The sequence below is a fragment of the Kogia breviceps genome, chromosome 2 (assembly GCF_026419965.1).
Source record: "Kogia breviceps isolate mKogBre1 chromosome 2, mKogBre1 haplotype 1, whole genome shotgun sequence".
NCBI classification, from domain to species: Eukaryota; Metazoa; Chordata; class Mammalia; order Artiodactyla; family Physeteridae; genus Kogia; species Kogia breviceps.
Window position 1 is genome coordinate 54,800,425 of NC_081311.1, and position 21,860 is coordinate 54,822,284.

The window sequence follows — 21,860 nt, forward strand, 5'->3', positions numbered from 1 at the left end:
CCGGACAGGACATTGTCCACTCCACCCCACCCACTCCCCCCCGCCCCACCTCATGCCTCTTCGCCCCATGATGCTGTTATTCATTTTGGAATTCAGAGGGCAGTTAGGCTGCTTTATTTTCTGGCTTCTTGCCAGCTCTAGGAATCTGCATGAGTACTTGAAACTTCATCTTGCTCTTAAAACACATTTAGAACATAATGGCTGTAGTTGTAAATGCTATGGTAACCTAGGTCTACAGTTCACATTAAACATTAGCTCACATTGCCTCCAGGTTTGAAACCAGTGTACCCAGAAGAAATTTACAAAAGGACAGTGATGTTGAAATATTTTAAGTGCAAACAGGAGGATTCCTGTGTGTTGATAGGGACAAGGCTATGTTGTCTAAAGTCCCTGTTTCCTCATTTTCCATCCCTTCCCAGTGGTCTTTTCCTCTTTGGACCTTCTGCAGTCTTGTGACTGAGCATTCTAGCTCCCTCTTTGTAAAATGCCTCTGATTAAATGTGTATATGTAAAATCTCTTACTTTATACCAGAAGACATCGCTTTAATACGGTTTTAATTCCCTGGAGGGATAGTACTGCCACTGTTGACCAGTTGGAAAACTCAAGATTTGGAAAAAAAATTTTAAATGCTCATAAGTACAGAGGGGATTTGGTTGCCAGAACTGTTCATTGGGGCAATTGTGTCCTCCTTTTTGCTTCCCACAGTCCAGTGCTTGATGCACAAGGTTTTGGTTGATTACTTTGTATTGCGTTCTAGTGGGAACCAGTTTCTCCACCCATTCTCACTGTCCGTGATGTCAATTCCCTATGGTTCCTTGGGCCTGAGGATGCAGCTAGATCTGAGAATGGGAGGGAGTGAAGTGAAAGATGCTGTCATTTAGTGTAGGAATTGGTTCAGGATATAATCCTGTCCACTTCTTTTCTTGGTCAAAGCAAAAATAATGCAGGAGTCACGTGAGCAGGATGTTTATCAAGTGTATAGGACCAATATGTAGATGTTTAATTTATCATAAGAAGCTTTGGGAAACTGGACTCTGATGATTTGCCCATAATTAATCTGCCTCTCAAGAATCCTTTTCCAAAAATCATTGTTCTCTGTAGCCCGTCCAGATACTTTTTTGACATCTTGCTTGTTAATGTGATTGCCAGCGTCTTAGAGAAGTTGACAGTTTCTGTGATTTCTATTAGCAGAAAAATGTGGGCTCAAAAGCTTTTCCTCTGAATGAATCTGTTGTGTAACATCCAAGCTGACTCAGAATATAGGTGCATACTCTTGTTCTGAGAAGGTAGAAGAAGGGGAAGAGCCCAATTCAGACAAGGTGTGGGCGAGGAGGCAGGGCACCCAAGAGCAAAGGCACCCTGTGCTGTAATCTCAGCCTAAACCATATCTCTGGGAAGGAGTTTTTTGCTTCCTATTTATTTGTATCCCTGAGTAACCACAGACCCCCACCTCCAAAGTGGGATGTTAACCTTGGTGCACTGAGGACATGAGCTGCAGAGCTAGGGCAGAGTCCCAGAGGGGCTTCAGTTATGCAGAGTCTATACAACCTTCTTTGCCATACATTGGCCACACGCTTAGGGCTTGGGAGATGAGAGCTAAGGGCTGAAATTCCTCAAGGTGAGAAGACACCCCAACCCCACCCCCACCCGCCAGGAAGTGGACTCCTCCAATTTTCTCACATGATTATTCAGGCACTTTCACTTTTCCATATATAGGAGTCACTCAGGAGCAAGCTCTGGCCAGTTGGAGGGAGTGACACATCCCTCTCCAGTCCCTCCCTTCTCATCCCTCCGCACCTTTACTCTCACGTGCGCTTGCAGGCATTTAGGCAGAAGTGAGCCCTGTGGCTCTGCAGAGACCGAGCCTGTTGGGTTTAAAGAAGGAAACAAACAAACAAACAGAACCCTCAGGCCAAGTCCCAGCATTAAAATTGTTACCTTGAAGAAACTGAGTGGAGCAGTGTGAAGAGATGAATGGACCGGTGGATGGCTTGTGTGACCATTCTCTAAGTGAGGAAGGGGCCTTCATGTTCACCTCAGAATCTGTTGGAGAGGGGCACCCGGGTAAGTAGGTGGTCCTGGTTGGATGGTGACCTGTACTGGGGGGTCGCTGTTACTGAAGGCCTGGAAAATGATGTGTATCAGTAACTATAAGGGATCTTGGCAAGAACAATATGCAGTATTTTTTTATTCTGTTAATTTGCAGTTTTGTAAAACAGTCACTTGTGCAAATAATAAATTGTAAGTCAACGAAGCCGAGGATCTGTGCTGTAGCCCACCACCAGCATCTCCTCCTAGTGGGACTATGACAGAGAACACACAGTTGGTTGTATAAACATATCATATGTGTAAAGTGTATCATCAGGTATTAACTCTATATATAGAGATTTTTTTTTTTTGAGTAAAGCTTTATTATCAATGAGCAGCTTAAGTCAACAGAGAATGTTCCCGCAAGCAGGACCATGGGTCACTAAGTTTTGCATGTAAAGCATGTGCAGTTTAGAAATGAACGGCAGTGCGTTCTATACAGGGGCTGAGACAGATCTCTGGAAGAAATTTCCAGCATTTTATTGGGTCTCTGAAAGGTAGGAGGACTGTGTGATGTGAGGAAACGAGAGGCTTCCGTGAAGACCACAGTGGGAGCCTCAACTTTCTGGGACAGTGGTTCCCAGGCTTCAGGGTGCATCAACGTCACCCCACAGGCTTGTTAGAACACAACGTGCTGGGCTCCACCCCCAGAGTTCCTGATTTAGTAGATCTTGGGTGAGGCTCAAGAATTTGTGTTCTGAAGAAGTTCCCAGGCGATGCTGATGCTGCTGATGAGGGAGCCACACTTTCAGAACCACTGGTCTAGGAGAACCTTGGGGGCCAGACACACTGATTTATATATTTAAGCACCTCTTCAGAATTCACTGGAGTAGTTGAAGTTCTTGGTAACTAATCATCACCAAGTCTAACTTTTTTTCATCTTCCTCATCCTTGTTCTTTCTCAAAGAGCTTTAACTTTCATACCTCGTAACCCAGCTTTAGATATCTCAGTGCACTGCTCCTTCCATATGCTTCAGCCACTGGTTCTCAGCTGGGGAGAGTGTGCCCTTTTCCCGCAAGGGCATTTTGTAGTGTCTGGAACATTTTGGCTGTCACAGCTGTCGGGGGGTGGGGCGGGCTTGGGGTGAAACTGGCATTTAGTGGATAGAGGCCAGGTGTGCTTCTAAACACCCTGAATGCACAAGACCATCCCCCACAAAGAAGAAATTTTCCAGCCCCAAAGGTCAGTATTGCTGTTGAGAAATCTTGGCTTAAACTGAGTTTTGTACGTAACTTAGCTCAATTCAATGTACATAGCATCTTTCATTCTGCACGACTTTATGAAGTTCCTAGGTTAACTACTCATAATCTCAGATCCATTGCTATGTCTAACATATTCTGGACAGCTCCATGACGTATGAAAGACATATACAGGTTAGGAGATGGCAATAGATAGGATTTGCTCCATGTGGAAGAAGTGGGTACTTTGTCACGCAGTCACCAGTGGTCCCATTTTACACACAACAATGTGCTCAATGGACAAAGAATGAAAATTCCAGCCAATCAATTGGCTGTTCTGTCTACTTAATGGCAGCCCTTCAATTTGTCTGATTCTCCTTGCGCTTGCCACCATAAATTAGCTGTTCACGTTAAGACAGTTTCCTTGGTGGCTTTCTGCTTGTCATTCCAGTGCTGAATTCCTCTCCATCAGAAAGATAAAATTAATGCTTCTTTTTCAACTTCCAAGAAAACCAACTATTGGCTATCTTAAGACTACTAAGTGATATTGATAGAAATTTCGAAAGCCTCAAGAAACAGTTCAGAAAGGACCTCCTAACGCATTATCTTAGTCTGTGAAGCTGTCGTAATACCCTTGCTCAACTCCAGCTTTATCCCTAATATCCCTTATCCTATTTCCCTGTGTGCATTGGAAACGTGAGCTGTGTCGTCTAAACGAGCAGAGTCATCCATGGTCATTGTGTGAGTGGCTCTTAGGAGGCCTGATGGCTGGGTCTAAAGTGGGTATTTGGGCAGCAGGAGGTCATGATTGGTAGGGGGTTGCAGAGGCATGGGCTCAGGCAAACCTAAATTTATAACCAGTATCTGCAGGAAGATAGAAAAACTCAAATATATGTTTAGTAGCAGTTTCTGAAGGAAAGATTAGAGAATTCACCTTCAGATTACCTAACATTTTAACTGCAGAACTTAATAGGCACTTTCAAAAGCAGAAATGCTTGATTCTGGACCAGCATTCTTAATTTAAAAACTTAAAAAACTACAGGAGGGACACAAGGAAATTTTGGAGGTGATGAATGTTTATTAAACCTTGATGGTGGTGATGGTAATACACGTATGTACATATGACCAAACTTACCAAATTACATACATTAATTATATGCAGATTTTAATATACCAATTATACCCAAATAAAGCTGGAAAAAAACTTATTAATTTACTAAGAGCAGACTCTATGGGTATTTTTGAACACTAAATGAGATGTCATATGTGTAAATAGATGTCACTTTTTTTTTCTGAATTTGTGAACATAACGCCAAAGCAAGAGTGGATTTTTCCACAGTGTCTACATACTCGACCATGGGGAGTCCTTTTAAAAAAATTTATTGATTTATTTGTTTTTATTTTTGGCTGCGTTGGGCGTTTGTTGCTGTGTGTGGGCTTTCTCTAGTTGTGGTGAGCGGGGGCTACTCTTCGTTGCGTTGTGCGGGCTTCTCATTGTGGCTTCTCTTGTTGCGGAGCACAGGCTCTAGGCCCGTGGGCTTCAGTAGTTGTGGCTCGCAGGCTCTAGAGTGCAAGCTCAGTAGTTGTGACGCACGGGCTTAGTTGCTCCGCGGCATGTGGGATCTTCCCTGGCAAGGGCTCAAACCCGTGTCCCCTGCATTGGCAGGCGGATTCTTAACCACTGCGCCACCAGGGAAGCCCTAGACCATAGAGAGTCTTTAAGGCAAATCGTAGAATAAGATGAAATGCCAGCTCATGTTGAACTCTTTGTCAGTCCCACCTTGATTGAGGAGGTCAAACCCAGCTGTTAGGATATCTGGCTTTCAGGAGGCTGAGTGACGGTGGGAAGGATCTGAGAGCTGCTTGTGGAAGTATTCTGCAAAACAACATTGGCAGTAATGTGCAAAGGTTCTCTTATGGGATTCTTACAGGTGTAGTCCCAGAACTGGGTGTGGTATTTCCTACACAGCACACTGCATCTTGTGGGACCAGCGGTACAATGTGTCTGACCCATCCTAGTCTGCCTCTTGGTACCTAATCTTACTGATGTCATCAGTTAGGGTTTTAACTTCTGTTTCTAGGACTTTTCTAGATGTTAGAATTAAAGGGAATTTGCTGAGGAATGAAATACTTTTCAGTTAGAAGAATATGCGTGCGTGTTTGTGTGTGTGTGTGTGTGTGTGTGTGTGAGAATTGCTTTAGGCTCTTGTAACTGGTTTTGGAATATATTTCTTTTTTTAGGGAATTCTATGACTTTATATAATATACATCATCCAATATTAAGGCAGAAGTGGGAATAAATAAAAATTCCAAAAAATTTATAATTACTTATATTTAAAAAGTGTCCTCTTAGGTAGATTCGATATGTAAACTGACGAAATATCTAATTATTTTAACATTTCAGTTTGCTAGGCTTACTATTCCTGTGATTCTTACACATGTTCATTCTTGTCCAGATAAGATCTGTGACCAGATCAGTGATGCAGTTCTGGATGCGCATCTCAAGCAGGACCCCAGTGCCAAGGTGGCCTGTGGTAAGAAACGCCTGATCCCTCCTGCTGGAGACCTGAGTGGGCTGAGCTTGAAACCTTTGCCTGTGTTGAAGCCTTCAGCACAGCAGAGATCCAGGGACTTCAGAGCCTGGAGGGCTCCAGGGGTGATAGGTCTAGCCCCCTCACTTTACTGAGGAGATCTTGGGTGCAGCTTAATCAGGGCCTTGGCCAAGGTCATGGGGTACGGGTCCCAGTATGGAGATCAGAGCCCCGATCTCCTCACGGTCAGCACCCTGTCCTTTTTGCTGCACAGACCCACCCTTCCCTCTCCAGGGCCACCCTATCCCCCAGAATGAGCACTGAGGGGACCCGTGCCCCTCTGAGGGTGGACTTCATCCTGACATCTTTACAAATAACCTGCCTTGATTCTCTGCTCAGGACCCCACGCCTAAAGCCTTGCAGTGGAGTTTTAGCCATAAGGGAGCAGGAGAGGCCTCACGTATGTTGGCTGCATTCTGCATTCTTTATGACCACATACAGCCAGTGTCTCATTTTAATCCACACAGCAGTCTTATGATTATCCTCATCCAACAGCTGAGGCTGAATAAGTAGTTCAAGGTCAGGCAAGTATGCAATAGTAAGTGCGAGGTATGAAAACTCACATGTAACCAATTCTTTCCAAGCTGCAGTTCTCCAGGTGGCCTGTGAAGATGGTCAGCACTTGTGCCAGGATTTACTCTCCTTATTAGCATCATGATTTTTCCTTCTGGAGTCCATTCCTTGTGCAGTTCCTTGCATGTCTCTTTCTCAGCACTGTGAGAGGTCCAGGTGTGGAGCCCCCTTCGCCAGCACGTGGCCACTAACCTGTCTCCTTCCCTTCAGAGACGGTATGTAAGACGGGCATGGTGCTGCTGTGCGGGGAGATCACCTCCGTGGCCATGGTGGACTACCAGCGGGTGGTGCGGGACACCATCAAGCACATCGGCTACGATGACTCGGCCAAGGGTGAGGCCAGGGCCCCAGGGCTGAGTCCCACCTGAGGCTCTCCGTCTCCTGGAAGAGCAGATACCTCCCGGGGGAAGGATGCTCCTAGGCCCGCCTTCCAGGGTCCAGGGCTCACAGCCTCTGGCACAACAGTGTGGCAGCCCAGGCGGATCAGCCCCTGTCCAGCCATGGCTGACTCTGGTCTTGTTTATTGTCCTGCCATCTTGGAAGAGGAGGAAGCTCCCAGTACAAGGAGCTGTCCTCTGTTGGGGACGTGTTCGCTACCTGGGGCTGGTCTCTGTGTGCATCTTCCTACCTGTTTGAGGAGCTCTGCTCCTTATGCAGATGAGGAAGTTGAAGCTTCCATATGTCAGTAACTTGTGAAAGGTGACACGATCAGTAAGTGGCTGCCCCACCCCCCACCCCCCGGTTGGGACTCCTGCACTTTCTACTAAGTTATGCTGCTTCCCCACATAGACAAAGAAGGTGACTCAGTCCAGAACGGGTGCCGAAAGCAGGCAGAGGAGACAGGCTGGCCCAGGGTAGCTCCAGTGCCAGGCAGTGTGGGAGCCTACAACCCAGCGAAGCAGCCCAGGCCCTGGCGGGAGTTGAGGAGGGGCCCTGTGATGGGGTGGGGGTGAGAGCTGGAGAGAACTGAGGGCCCTGAAGCAGACTCCCACACCTGGGACCGGGCAGGCTGGGAAGGGGCCCAGCCTGGAGGGCATGAAAGGACAGGGTGCTAGGGCCAGTGTACACTGCATTCTACTTATGGGTTGTGTGGCATCTTTGTGGGTCAGGGCAGGCTGGGGTGATGTGCACGCATCTCCATAAGTGAGAGAGGCTCTCTGCATGAGGGCGCGGACACATACAAGCTCAGTGCAGCCACCTTCTGGCTCGCCCAAAGGACTCACTTGAGCACACGAAAGTTTTGGGGGTATATCGGGAATTGCTGGGAGGAAGCCAGTGAGTACAGGTTGGTTCTCCCAGCCAGCATGCGGGGTGTCCGTGGAGGAGACGCGTCGTCCCAGAGCAGCAGCCTCCTGACACGTTACCACGCAGAGCCTTCGCCCTGTTCTGTCAGGAAGAGCCGACTTGTTTATGTACATTTAGACCTTATTTGAGAGCGAACCTGCTCTGCATTAGGCAGCAGGAACGTTTCCCTGGAGGTATAACGTCCCCTGGAAAGCGAGGAGCTGGAGTGAGCCCACCTCTGCCTGTCGGTGCGTCTGCACCAAGCGGGCCAGCAGGCTGCAGCCACAGGGCCGTAGGCTAGTGGCTCCAAGCGGGCCAGCAGGCTGCAGCCACAGGGCCGTAGGCTAGTGGCTCCACTTTCCAAGCCCTCCCCATCTCCCCTTAGTCCCCTGAACTCTGTTCTCCTGAATCACTTGGAGCCTTTAATTTTCAACGCTAAGAAGATTTATTATTTAGACCCGGAGTGATGAGGTGAGTCTTTGGCAGCTAAAGATTGTTCCCTAAAGGTTGTTCCTTGGTTTGTGCATTCAGAAACCTGCACTGCGAACAAGGGCTGCAGAGGACAGAGGTGGCCTGAAGGCTCCTGAGTGGGGGGCACTGCCTGGCATTAGTGATACAGTACAAGGTGGCCGGCGGCCAGTCGGAGGCAGAGTGTGCAGTGAAGAGCTGTGGGGGGGACCGTCCAAGGACGTTTTCAGAGAGCTAGATGGTCTTGTGGAGGGGGATGGGAGGCAGAGGAGGAGCATTCTAGGCAGAGAGCCCTAGTGGAGGTGGAAAAGGAGGTCGTGTTTAAGGCTAAGCCTGAGTTCCCGTTGGCTGAGAGCTCTCAGCTGGGAAGGCCTGGCTGGAGCTGAGCGGTTTCCGGTTTACTTCCTTTGGCGGTAGGTCCCCACTTGAAGCATGAACATAAACGATAGATTGAACCTAGGCTTTTTTGTGGTTTTGTTTGTTTTAATAAGCCCATTCTGGCCACATGGGTAGGAGGACAGACTGGAAAGAGGGTGACAGTCATCTTGTCACTGATACGTGTCCCTGTGGTGCGTGCGCCTCTGTGCGTTTTAGCTCCTCATTTGTGTCTGTCCTGTAGCTGAGCCCAGTGCGGACCAGTGTCGGGGACATTGTGCTGTCTGCCCGGTGGCTCCCTCTCAGGGCTTCTTGGCCTGGGCTGCTGCTACCCAAGACTCCATGTCCCAGGCCCCAGCCTGCTGTCCCCACCTTGGGGGGGACCGGCCTCCATCTCTGTGCTTGAGCTTTGGGGATGGCCTGAAGGGGCCTCGGCCTCCAGGGGTGTGGATTTTCCATTTTGCTCCAGGCCTCAGGCACATCTCGGGCTCAGGGGACTCTGGCTCTGGGAGTGTCTCTGGAGAGTTCACATACACTGTATTGTTCAGTATATTTGATGCTTGGGTTTGGCGTATGCCTGGGCTTCTGAACGGCAGTGTTGAAAGGGCCCTTGATGTTCATTTAGTGCAGTGATTTTCCACCTGGGTCCTGGGAGATGCCTCTGGGACTGGCAAAGGGGAAAGGGCCATGAGTCACCCACCTGCCCTTCAGCCAGGGCAGCTGTAGCTGTTATTTGGTCTTCATACTGCCACTCTGTGTAGGATATATATATATATATATATATTTTTTTTTTAATTAATTAATTAATTAATTTTTTTTTTTTTTTTCTTCCGGTAGCGGACCTCTCACTACTGTGGCCTCTCCCGTTGCGGAGCACAGGCTCCAGACGTGTAGGCTCAGCGGCCATGGCTCACGGGCTCAGCCGCCCTGTGGCACGTGGGATCTTCCCATACCAGGGCATGAGCCCGTGTCCCCTGCATCGGCAGGCAGACTCCCAACCACTGCGCCACCAGGGAAGCCCAGGATATATATTTTTAATCAAGGTGTAATTTAATACACTGTTGAGGATTTTTTTTGACTAAAGAGTTGCACGTGATAGGATGGGAAAGATACTGATGTTCCCTATCCTGGGCCTCAGCTCTGGGCCCAGACGGATGGTAGAGAGACCACCCACGCCGCTAAGTGCCCTGTCGTGTGCCAAGCGGTCCCCCAGGAGCTCCAGCCTCCGTCTGCTCAGGCCTGCTGTCCTTGTGCCTAGGCTTTGACTTCAAGACCTGCAACGTGCTGGTGGCTTTGGAGCAGCAGTCCCCGGATATTGCCCAGTGTGTCCATCTGGACAGAAACGAAGAGGATGTCGGTGCCGGAGATCAGGTCACTAAACGCTGAGCGTTGGCCCTGCGTCAGGACGGCAGTGCAGTGTGCTCTGTGTGAGGGGCTAGCCGGGGAAGTTCATGCGTAATGGACTGAATGCACTGTGGGGTAGACCCTCCCGCCCCCATGCCTAGAGTGAGTCACCCCTTCTTCAGGGTAGCAACTTGAGGGCAGGGAGGGTTGGGGACGCCTGGTGTGGGCTTGTCTCCCCTTCTAGAGTGTTGAGTTCGGGGGGACCACGTCTTCCCCTCCACGAGTGCCCAGTGCAAAAGTTGCATACCCGTGAGGATGGAGGACCAGTGGGGCTTTAGATTTGAGGAGCGTTGTTGCCTGTGGTCTGAAGCAGGTGTCTGCTGCAGGGCCTGATGTTCGGCTACGCCACAGACGAGACAGAGGAGTGCATGCCCCTCACCATCATCCTGGCGCACAGACTCAACGCCCGCATGGCGGAACTGCGGCGCTCGGGGCAGCTCCCCTGGCTGCGGCCCGACTCCAAGACGCAGGTGAGCCCCTGCCCTCCGCCCCCCGTGGGGCTCCAGACACGTGCCTCAAACACCACCCCCTTCCTCTTGATTCTGATCGTTGTTAAGATCCAAATGTTGCATCTGGGCATTCAAAGAATTGTTGATTCTGAAAAGAACTATTTGTTTCAAAAATCTTCAGCTCCGGATCTTTTCTCCCCTGCCCCCAACATTTTATTATGAAAAATTTCAAAAGACACAGAAAAATGAAAAGAGCAGTTCTAGGTTTTTAGTGGGGGAGCTTTCTTAGCATAAGTTGACTCTAGTAATATGATTCCCCAATTCCTGCCACAAACCTCCTCTGTAACAAGTTTCATACTTTCGGTCGCTGCCTATCAGGTCTCCACATCTTGAGCAACCTTGAACACACCGTGAACAAGTACTGTCTGTAGCTCGCTATGGCCCTTTCGCTTTGCTTCTCATAAAAAGGCTTTGCCGATTCTGACTCTCTGTGGCAAGCCGCCCTGAACCCTGGGCTCCCTGCAGTGACGAAATCCGCACCGAAGTCTGTATTATTTGAAGGCCGGTGGTGGTGCAAGTGTTGGCACACGCAGAGGCCTCCTGTCCGCCTTCTCTCCCCGCATCTTGACGGCCCTGATGGCCCCTTTCCTCAAGGCTTCCTTCCCCAGCTCTTCTTCCACACTCCAGCGGGGTCTTGGCACTTCCTCTTCCACGCTCTTCCCTCCTGCCCACACTTGTGAATCCAGCTTTCACCTCTGCACACTCCGCTTCCAGATCTTCCACCTGCAGCTCTAACTGAATCACCAGCCCCATTTCTCATTCACCCTGCAAACACACGGGACCCGGGAGCTCTCCTCAGCTGAAGGAGTGCGATGGAGCCCACCTTTCCCCAGCCCTGTCTGTCTCCACTCTACCTGGGCTCCCATTTTCCCTCTAGTGCATCCCTTCCGCTCCAGCCCCATTTCCCAGGCCAGGCCCAGGAACAGTGCTGTGTCCTCCCAAAGGTTCTCCCTGCCTGGAAACTTCAGTTAATTCCCTTTGGGCTTCACTTTTAATTTCCTTGTATCTGCTCAGAATTGTCTACAGCTTTCTGCTTCCTTGCTACTTGTTATTCTGGTATTTAATGCCGTGTGTGGTCTTCCAGCTTTACCTTCTTCTGTCCCCATCCCCAGTCTTTGCTTAAACCATGTCCTTTCACTCACGCTCCCCTTTTTTCTCGGTGCTCTGCACCTGCACTCCCACACTTCGCCTTCCTTGGAAGCTTTCTCTGGCCCCCACCTGTCCGTCAGTGGCCAGTGTGGTTCCCACCTCCTCATGGTCTTCTCTGGCCGCTCTCAGGTGGGACCTCCTCTTGACCCCGCACTTGGAATTTGGCTCACGTGGTTTTATAGCTCAGCGTGGTGCGTGCGACTCTGTCCCGCTACTCCAGCTTCACAGAGGTGCATCCTCACCCCAAGTATAAGGCCACACAAGGCAGAAGTTGCATATCAGCTGTACCTGGGGCAAGGGAGTACCTCTGTGGCCTGAAAGAAACCCTTCCTTGGGACTTCCGGTGTTATCCACATGACCCCCAAGGTGAGAAGTGGAATCATGAGCACCCCTCAGGTGTTCTTTGAGGTTGTGGGCAGGAGAGCTAAAACGTGTAGATTGTGATGATACCAAAAGAAAAGAGCCCTCCCCGTCCTGTGCCAGAGCTGTGCTGTGATGGGGAAGCAGGTTGGAGATTCACAGAAAAGGAAATCCTAGAACAGGGATGGGAGGAAGTAAATGGAGTGACTCAGGTTTCCTTCTCCCTGCCTGAGGGTAAGGACTGGAGGGTCCACCTACTGGACCCACTGAAATAGGAAAGGCCTCCTGTATTTGCTTAGTAACAGAAGGTTTCTGAGTCCAGAAGGCAGTGAGGGAGGGAGGGGAGGATGGGCTCTTCCAGGCTTTCCCTTCTTGCAAGGAGACACTGAATTCTCTTACAAATGCTACTTTGGGTACCAAAGTCGGCCTCACTCCCCTGCTGCAGGCAGGCCCTGAGCCAGCGGGCATCAGAGAGGGGGCGGGGGTCTGCTGATGGAGCCCTCTCCCTGAGGCCCTCGGCCAGCCTCCATGAGGCTGCTGCGCTGGGACGGGCACCCTGCCAGGAACAATGTCTGGGCCTTCTCCTCTGTACCTTACTGGTGAAGGATTTTCTTCATCTACCCAGAGTGTTGCCTGTGAACAGGATGAGCCGTTCCACCTGAACAAATTCGTGCTGCTGATACTGAGAGCTGAGAGGCAGTATGGATGGCTATTTTTGTACCTGGCCAGAGTTGTGTTTTCCACGGTGTACTTTTCCCCACATCTTGCTGACGTGATGAGATAAGAGCGGTGCTTGGGGCCCTTTGCTCTGCCACAGCTCTGCTTGGGGTTTGTGGCAGAGCAGGGGAGTCCAGTAGCAGTGGAGATGGGCCTCAGCGGCTGCACAGGATATGAGCCTTCTCCTGAGGCCAGATGCAGCAGGTCTGGTCCCAGAGCCGCCACAGGGCCTCCCCTCTGGAGCCCGCCAAGCCCCCAACTCCAGCTCCCTCTCACAGGGACCTGTGTGCACGCAGCCCAGCATTAAAGGGCTGCTCTCAGAGCACAGGGGGTGTGCATCTGCCCGTCTCACTAGGATCAGGCATCGTGGGGTCAGGGCTCTTTCTCTTCCTTCTTCTGGATCCCACCCTATGGCTCTTTGGACCAGGCAGGACATAAAGTAGAGTTTGATACACTTCCCATGTTTGATGGATATCTGAGGGGCCTTTGGGCAGGCCGGGACCTTACCTCAAGCATAGCCCCAGGAGCCACTGTTTGCTGCCCTGTGGTCCTGTCAAGGCCCTTGGGGTGGGGAGCAGTCATGTGCCTGCTGGCCAGCTGCCAGACCATCCAGCATAGCTGCACTCCTGCAGGCTCACAGCCCCTCCGGTCACTGCCCTTGTGGGTCCATGCTGCCTTGGGTAGCAACGGGGCCTGTGGCTCCAGCCTTGAGGGTCTTGGGTGACGACCTTGTGCTGGGCAGAGCCGCAGGCACCAGGCCGCACAGCGCAAGGTCACAGCCCACCTTTGCTGGCTGTGTGATCTTGACCAGAGTGTTTATGTTCTGGAACCTTAGCTTTCTTGTCTTTAAAGTGGGGCTGGTGACAGCTTCTCACAGCTTTTGGCATGGCTTGTCGCATGCGGTACACGCTCAGTCAACTGCTGGCTTCTGTTTTCTTTCCCAGCCTCATCTGCCATCCTCACCATCCCTTTCGCTCTCGCTCTGTAAGCCCAGGGTGCCCAGACTGCTCTCCTTCGTCACCGGACAGATCAGGCTGTGATGTCGGGCTCTCGCGCTCCCTGATGTGTCGGTAGAGGACAGAGTGCAAAAGCATTTTCTCTGTGCTGCTCTGGGCGTGACACAAGCTTTGGGGGCAGGCAGAGCAGTGTTTGGCTCTCGGGCTTTTCACTGACTGGCATGTGACTTCAGGGAAGTTGTTTCACTTCTCAGAGCCTGGTCTTCCTCATTTGTAAAGTGGAGACAGTAATGCCGATCTTGCTGGGATGGTTTAAATATTCATTGATAATATGCAGAGTGGGCACAGAACTGACCCACGCTGGAGGGAGTGAACCCCAGCTCTGTCCCTGTGGCCTGCAATGCCAGGGAGCTGCAGGCAGGATCCTTCCCTCCACGAGCTCTCTGCTTTTCCTTGCTTTTGTCCAAACGCACAGAGGCTGGTGACCCAGAGCTTACTGCTCCCTCTAGTTCAGTCTCCCTGGCTCGAGTCCCTCGCACCCTGTCCCTCCAGCAGGCAAGGCCTCTGGCCCCATATGCTTCCAGAGCTCCTCCACTGAGGGGGCCGGGGCAGTGGGCCTGTGGCCTGTGGAGCCCTGTGTGCCTTGATGGGAGTCGGGGTGTCTTGGTCCTGGGCCACGGAGGGTCAAGACAGGGCTTTGGCAGAGGGACATTTGCTGGCACCCAGAACCCTCTGAGGTAGAAGGAGTGGAGTCTAGTGGGTCACAGAGTGGAAACTGTGTGACACCTGAGTCTCCAAGTGGCACTGATTGTGGTCACAGGTAGGAACAGCTTGTGCCTCATGCCCAGTCACCTCACAGCACCAGGCAGTTATTCAGTTGAAGAATGTGTCAGATGAACTTTCCTGAAGGCCCTTTGAGGACAGGAGGTCCCTCTGGCTCCTGGGAGCCCTGCCTGCCTTCTGGGCACCTGCGCCTGGCAGTGATGTGTCCTCAACTCAGGGCAGGGCCTCACGACGTTTCCTCCCTACCTGCCTCCCGCCAGGTGACAGTGCAGTACACGCAGGACAGCGGCGCCGTCATCCCCGTGCGCATCCACACCATCGTCATCTCCGTGCAGCACAACGAAGACATAACGCTGGAGGACATGCGCAGGGCCCTGAAGGAGCAGGTGATCAGGGCCGTGGTGCCAGCCCAGTACCTGGATGAGGACACCATCTACCACCTGCAGCCCAGCGGGCGGTTTGTCATCGGAGGTCCCCAGGTGCGTCCTCGGCTCTGAATGAGGCCCTGACTTTGCTTACCTCCCTGAGTGCAAAGGCCGCAGGAGGGTGGTGGCTTTGTGTGGCTCGGCCAGGTAGATCTGACCGTGGACGAAACGTGAAGTCAGCTCGTTCTGTGAAGCTTGCTGTGCGCCCTAGCCCTCCCACTCGAGACATCTCATACGCGTCCAGCTGCCGCCTGACCCTGCCTGGGGCTAACTCACCATCGTGGGCGCTGAGCTTGCCCAGGTGGCGCTTCCTGGGTCTTGGCCACATGTGACCTGCAGCTCTTGTGGGCACCAAGGTGGGGCTGTGTTTTAGATGGGGACATGGGGCTGCCCCTTTCTCCTGTGCAGCCAGTGTGAGCAGTCGGAGAGTGCCCTAGCCCCTCCGAGAGGCTGCTGACCACCGCCGGGGCACCTCCCTGTGGACGTGTTGCCACAAAGCGGAGCCCCCGGGTTGGGTCCTATAGCCAAAGTAACGCAGAAACTCAGGGTGAAAGGAAGGCACAGCTCACTGTGTTTTCCTGCAGGACTTCTCAGGGCCTCGGCATGCTGCTTTGAACTGTGGATCTCTAAGCGGGGTCGGGGGGATGGTATAGTATGCAGACTTTCCCCACATCATTTAACATAGAAACATAGAGACCCACCTGCCCCCAAACGTCTTTGTTGACAGAGATGCACAGAGCAGACACTTGAGGAAATGGGCAATTTAACGTTTGCCGGGTGACACCAGCCGGGGCACAGCCCAGGGTGTATGTGTCACAGCGCGGTTTCCTCCTGCACTTGGATTTCTCCGTTATGATTGACTCCTACAAACAAAGGCTTTATGAGCGGGCTGTGGCCCCAGCTGGCCCACCTTTTGCCCTTTCTGACGAGGCTCTGACAGGTGTCCTGACTTCTGTGACTCGTCAGTGATTGAACTGGGATTAGAGCCCAGGGTTTCTGGCTGACTCCCAGCCAAGGGGTCTTTGGAACATGTGCCCCAAGAATCTTCGGGGACCACCGCCAAGTTGTGGTCCAGCGGCCACTGCAGTGCTCTGGCCGCCCCTGCCTCCCACATCCTCCCTCTGTGTCTTCCTTTCCCTCCGCAGGGGGATGCGGGCGTCACTGGTCGTAAGATCATTGTGGACACCTATGGTGGCTGGGGTGCGCACGGCGGGGGCGCCTTCTCCGGGAAGGACTACACCAAGGTGGACCGCTCGGCCGCGTATGCTGCCCGCTGGGTGGCCAAGTCCCTGGTGAAGGCGGGGCTCTGCCGGAGAGTGCTTGTGCAGGTGGGTCGGATCCCCCTGCTGCTCGCCCCCCAGGTCTACCCTGAGTAAGGGCACTCTGGCCTAGGGGAAGGCCCACACTTTGCCGGAGGATGCGACTCTGTGTGTGTCGTGTTGGGCTCTGTGGCCGGTGCCCTGCAAACCTGGGAGTGGGAAAACAAGTCTTCAGGCAGCGGGGCACGTACAGAAACCGCCCACCGTGAAGATGGCAGGGATTTCTAGGCAGATGGGGGGCTGGGGGAACGTGTTGGGCAGGGCGTGGTTGCAGCGTCCCCTCCCTGAGGATGTCGGTCTCTGCAAGGGGCCCGTCCTTGACCCCGGACTCTTCTGGAAGGTGTCCTATGCCATTGGTGTGGCCGAGCCGCTGTCCATTTCCATCTTCACCTACGGAACCTCCCAGAAGACAGAGAGAGAGCTGCTGGATGTGGTCAACAAGAACTTCGACCTTCGGCCTGGCGTCATCGTCAGGTAAAAGGACCGCCCCCTCTGTTGGGCAGGACCCTCTTCCCTCACCCGGTGCTCAGCTCATTGGAAAGGGAAGCAGAAGGAAGGATGTTCAGCCTCCCAGAAGCAGGAGGGGCTTCAGGCTCTTGGTCCAGCACACTGCAAACCCCAAATGCAGGATGTCTGGTTTTCAGGTTGAAGGCAGCTGGGTTGGGTCCCTGCTGGCCCAGCAGACCCTGACCCCAGGGGGCCCATCTTTGAGCAGGTGGGGGATCTTAGGAAAATAATCACAAGGCCCGTTGGCTGGGAATTTAGTCGGCAAGTCCACCCCACCTGCTCTCGTTTCTGATGCCACCCCTGCTGCCTGGAGCTTGGCGGTGTTGATGTCGGTCTGGGCCAGGTGAGTGGAGTTGAGAGTAGGCCAGAGTTCAAATCCCTGGTTCCTGGTGCATTTGTGTGATCAGTCAGGCTGTCCCTGAACTCAGCCTGTTTCCTAAGCACCAGTGGCAGTCACCTCGTAAGACGTGGCATGGCGGAGACAGAATACTTACGGGGAGTTAGTTGTTCTCGGGTGGGTAACACCACCCACACAGACTATCGTAGTCTCTTAATTGCTCCTGTGCCCAAATTCAGAGAAAGAAACTCTGCTCCTTTTCCATTAGAAATGACCTTTTTTTATCTGCTGAACATGCAGGGACTTGGATTTGAAGAAGCCCATCTACCAGAAGACGGCATGCTATGGCCATTTCGGAAGAAGCGAGTTCCCCTGGGAAGTTCCAAAAAAGCTTGTGTTTTAGTGCTGGTGGGACCGGGCCTGGCCGCATCATGGAGGCATCTGGGTGAAACAGAGCTGTGTTCCTCTTTTCTAGGACCCCAACTCTCAGATCTCCCGGACCCCGGGCTGGGCCTTGCCCACTCACTGCCGCCTCCCTGGCAAAGGCAGGCCCCTCTGATTTAGCAGGAGGAGGGGGCCTCCTGGTGCCGGGCTCAGATCTCCTCGTGAGAGTAGTCACGAGGTTCCCCTGCCTCTCCCTCAGACCAAGGTGACGCGAATTTAGTGGAAATCCCACCCGTGTCGGCAGTAAATCCCCTCGCTCACCTTCCGCCACAGCCTGGACGCTGACCAGCCCCTGCCTCTCTGGCGTGTGCCGAGGGCAGCACACGGCACAGATCTCAGGGCTCCGTGTGGGCCTGGGTATGCTGAGGCTGCCCCTCACATCTGCGGCCGTGCGGTCAGCGTCCTGAGCCCTGGCCTTCCAGAGGCCCTCCCAGGCTGGGCTTGTGGCAGGGGTGAGAGCGTCTAATGTTTAAGGGCCCGAGCTACTCACTGATCTCATTTCTTCTTCACTGCAACACAGGGAGGTGACACCCTGGTTACCTGAATGTATAGATGGGGAAGCCGAAGTAGCTTTCACAAGTCCCTACAGCTGCGTGGGTCAGGGCCTAGATGTGAGAGCGGGAGCCCATACACCGTGTCCCCCGCCGCCAGCCCCCCCATCTCATGCCAGAGACAGGTCTGAGCAATGACCAAGCGGATTGAGATGAGGCTGTGACCTCTGTCCTGAAGGCCTGAGGTTGCTGGGAATTAGGGGATTAACCCCTTGGTGAGCCCTGGGCCATGATCTGCAGAGTCAGGACAGAACCAGAGGGGTGTTTGCTTTGCCTCTTTCATTTCAGAAGACAGTTCGGGGTGCGCTGGCTATCCTGGCCCACAGGGCTGGGCTGGAGTTGGGAATTAAGAGGCAGCGGTATAATCCCAGCCCCTGACCACTCAGGGACACGCAGGGCTGGGCCTGTGGACCCTTAGGGTAAGGGTCCAAGGCCAGTCCTGTCCCATTGGGCTTCCTACAGCAGGAGCAGCAGCTTGTCCCTTAAACAAGGGATGGAACCCTGTGTCCTCCACGGCTTCTCTCTCTCTGGCCCCTCTGTAACCCCTGCAGTCTGAGTGCTGTTGGAATAAGTGGGTGAGCCCCTCAGACCCCCCTTCCAGAGAGGACAGCCCTAAGGCCCGAATATCAAATGTTAAATGGTGACTCAAGTGGCAGGGCTTGACCCCTGATGGGACATAAGTCAGTCAGGATGTCATGAGATTTCTGCCTTTACCAGGCAGCCTCTGGGGGCAGCTCTACCCCTGAGGTCCTGGGTGGTCCTTTGCACACTGGGGTCTTGCAAGCCGCACATTCCCCAGCCTTTCCATCTGTGGCTGGTACCCACTCCCCCCAACCCCCTTCCTCAGTCTGGGCCTCTGACAGCTGCACCTCTACCTTCTCCCCAGCTCCCCAGACCACAGGCTCAGGTACAGACCTCCATGGGCTTCTGGAGGACACTAGGGACTGGCCACCTTTCTGGGGCACATGGTGCTGGATCTGGCTGGGAGACACAGCCCAGCAAGCCTCATCTGGGTGGCAGACGGCCAGCAGCTGGGCTCTAGGCCTGAAGTACAAAGACCCTTGGCTTTCTCTTCCCCTCAGGGAAAAGGCAGCTGTTCAGGGCAGAAAAAGAAGCCCAGATCTCCATAAAAGCCTAGAGCTGGTGTGTGTGATACGGAAGCTCAAGTCTCTCTCAGGGCTCCAGGTCACCCAGGAAGTCTTGAGTTCCTTTCGGGAGAGGGAGGCTCAGCTTTGCAGGTGGCTGAGTTCCTCTAACTTGGGCCATATTCGAAGTGAAAATTCAGAATTTTATACTTTCCCCACCCACTGGAGAAACAAGGTTTTTTGGGGGTCAACACTGTTTATATGAAACTAGAGTCTATTTGTTAATAGTTCCTGCTAAACCGGTGAATAAAAACTCAAGGAGCAACTACTCTACGCTTAGTTTTTGCCTGCAGCCCCCTCCAAGTAACGTTACCTGATCCCCGTCCCGCAGCGAAGCAGGTGTCCTGCACTCATGGTTTCCCAGCCAGGGTCCCTCCAGTCCCGTGCATGCGGCACCCAGCCAGCACAGGTTAAGGCGTCTCACGCCACCTCCTGCGTCATCACCGTATTCATTATGCAGCACGCCGCCCAGAAGTAGGCACCCTAGCAAACCCACGTCACACGTGGAGACCCTGAGGCCGAAGCAGGGTGGGAGCGTGGCCGAGGGCACCTGGCTGGCAGGTGGCTTCAGGGTGTGCCCCCCATCATCTGGCACATGCGCCCCTTGTCCTCGCCTGGTTCCTTCTGCTGCCTCGCTGCGCATTATCTGCAGTAAACCTGGCACGGGGCGGGCGCTCATGCGGTATTTGTCAGCCGGTTCAGGGACTGAAGTGAGGTGAGTGAATGAAGGGGGTTGGCTGGCAGAGACAAGCCAGGCCTTCAGTGGGTGCGCATTTCCCTTCACATGCCTTGTGAGGAGAGTTAACAGACCATCCTTTGGATGAGAGGTTGTCCCCGCAGGAACCCCCGGAGAGGTCGTTCTGGGGCGTGGTCAGAGCAGGCGGTGGGGAGGGGGTCAGCTCTGAGGAAACGTCCCGATTAGGCCGAGGAGGGGGGGAGACTGCGGAAAGAGGTTTCTGGTGACACCCCAACACAAGACAGGCTGACCAGGGCGCCAGGAAGGACAGACCTGGGAGTGTGGCAGAGAGAGGAGACCTGTGCTCTAGAGGCTATTGCCTGGGCTGTGCAATGGCTACATTTCCTAGAAAATAATACACATAAGAACACATATAAATAAAAAGATGCACGTGAGCCGTGTTTAGGATATGTGCCCGGGAGGGAAGGTGGTAGAAGAATGGCTCTTCGGGCATCAAAGGCCGAATAATTAGTGAAAGCAAGGAGGGGGGAAGCCCCTTCTGGGCCATGAAGTTCCCAAGTTTCAACGTGTCAGGGAAATGAAATAGCAAAGGAGGCGGGAGGGAGCGGTGGGGGGCGGGGGTGGGGGAGCCAGGAGAGTTGTGGGAGTGGGGAGCGTCCTTGGAAGCTAAGCAAAGATGAGCGCGGGTCACCCACGTGGAATGACACCAGCGGCTTACGTGACACGAGGCCTCCAAGTGCCCAGGGATTTCAACCACATGGAGGTTGTCGGTGACCTGGGGAAAGGAGACTCCTTAAAATGTGGCCGTGTTTCGCACCCCAGTTGTAATCCTTGAGTACCTCTAATACACCAGGTATTAGCTGTCAGTGTCCCACGTGCCTGCCCACTCCCCATCTGTCTGCCCTCATTCTGGGCTCTCCCACCCACCCCACTCCAGACTCCCTGGCTTCTCTGGCTTCACCAAACAGGCGCCACTCACTCCTGCCCCAGGACCTTTGCAAATGCCATTCTTTCTGTGATACTCTTCTTCTGTCTTTGGATGGATGCTCTGTCTCATCCTGTAGGTTTCAGATGAAATTTCTGTGTTTCTGGAAAACCCCTTCCTTGGTAACCTCCCCTGTCTACTCCCATTTTTTGTTTCTTGTTCAGTGTGTATAATGTGTAAATATGTTATTTCCTTGTTTAACTTTGGGGCCCAAACCCCTCTTGTCTCCTTCTATACCCACCCACCCTCTCGTCTCTTCATAGGTGGTTCCTCCCAACCCTTCCAGTCTCAGTTTACTAATCACCCTCTAGAAAGACTCTCCCTAACATCCTCCATAAATGATGGCCATCTTACTCTGGTCCTGAGCCATCAAAAGCTGTAATTCCTTGTGGGTGGCAGTGCTTGCTTGTTCATGCCTGTCGCATCCATAGGACTCAGAATTCGTTTGTGTGTTTATTTATTTATTTATGGCTGCATTGGGTCTTTGTTGCTGTGTGCGGCCTTTCTCTAGTTGCGGTGAGTGGGGACTACTCTTCGTTGCGGTGCGTGGCGGTGGCTTCTCTTGTTGCAGAGCATGGGCTCTAGGCACATGGGCTTCAGGAGTTGTGGCTCGCGGGCTCTGGAGCGCAGGCTCAGTAGCTGTGGCACACGGGTTTAGTTGCTCCGCGGCATGTGGGATCTTCCCGGACCAGGGCTCAAACCCATGTCCCCTGCATTGGCAGATGGATTCTTAGCCACTGCACCACCAGGAAAGCCCTGGACTCAGAATTCTTGAGGTCTTGCCTTGGCTGCTTTGTTTGCCATTTCATACGTGGCTCCAGTGCAGGGCCTGGCACAGAGTGGGTGCCCGATGTAGTCATATCAGAATGAATCCTAGGTGTGCCCATCTCTCCTGCTCCCTGAGCTCCCCTTATCAAAGAGGTTCTGCAGGCACTGAGAATCCTACTTGCCCTCGGGTGGGTTCTGTGCCAGGCTCAGGTGCCCAGAGATGTAGATGTAGATTACCATCCTTC

The 21,860-nt window shown here is 52.9% G+C and overlaps 2 protein-coding genes across 5 annotated transcripts in view; both read left to right on the top strand.

Annotated features, from left to right (window-relative positions):
• Window positions 1-5,774, top strand: part of DYDC1 (DPY30 domain containing 1) — a 159,126-nt gene extending 153,352 nt beyond the window's left edge. For all 4 annotated transcript variants that reach the window (XM_067025254.1, XM_067025255.1, XM_067025252.1 and 1 more), the window contains one exon: window positions 5,725-5,774. The gene's annotated coding sequence lies outside the window, so the exon portion shown is untranslated. The remainder of the gene's footprint in view (window positions 1-5,724) is intronic.
• Window positions 1,740-19,432, top strand: MAT1A (methionine adenosyltransferase 1A). The gene is made up of 9 exons (XM_059052833.2): window positions 1,740-2,065; window positions 5,725-5,802; window positions 6,643-6,765; window positions 9,818-9,930; window positions 10,290-10,433; window positions 14,698-14,916; window positions 16,008-16,190; window positions 16,522-16,655; window positions 17,326-19,432. The coding sequence occupies exons 1-9, from the start codon at window positions 1,972-1,974 to the stop codon at window positions 17,426-17,428; spliced, it is 1,191 nt and encodes a 396-aa protein (XP_058908816.1). The 5' UTR covers window positions 1,740-1,971; the 3' UTR covers window positions 17,429-19,432.
• The last annotated feature ends 2,428 nt before the right edge of the window (window positions 19,433-21,860 follow it).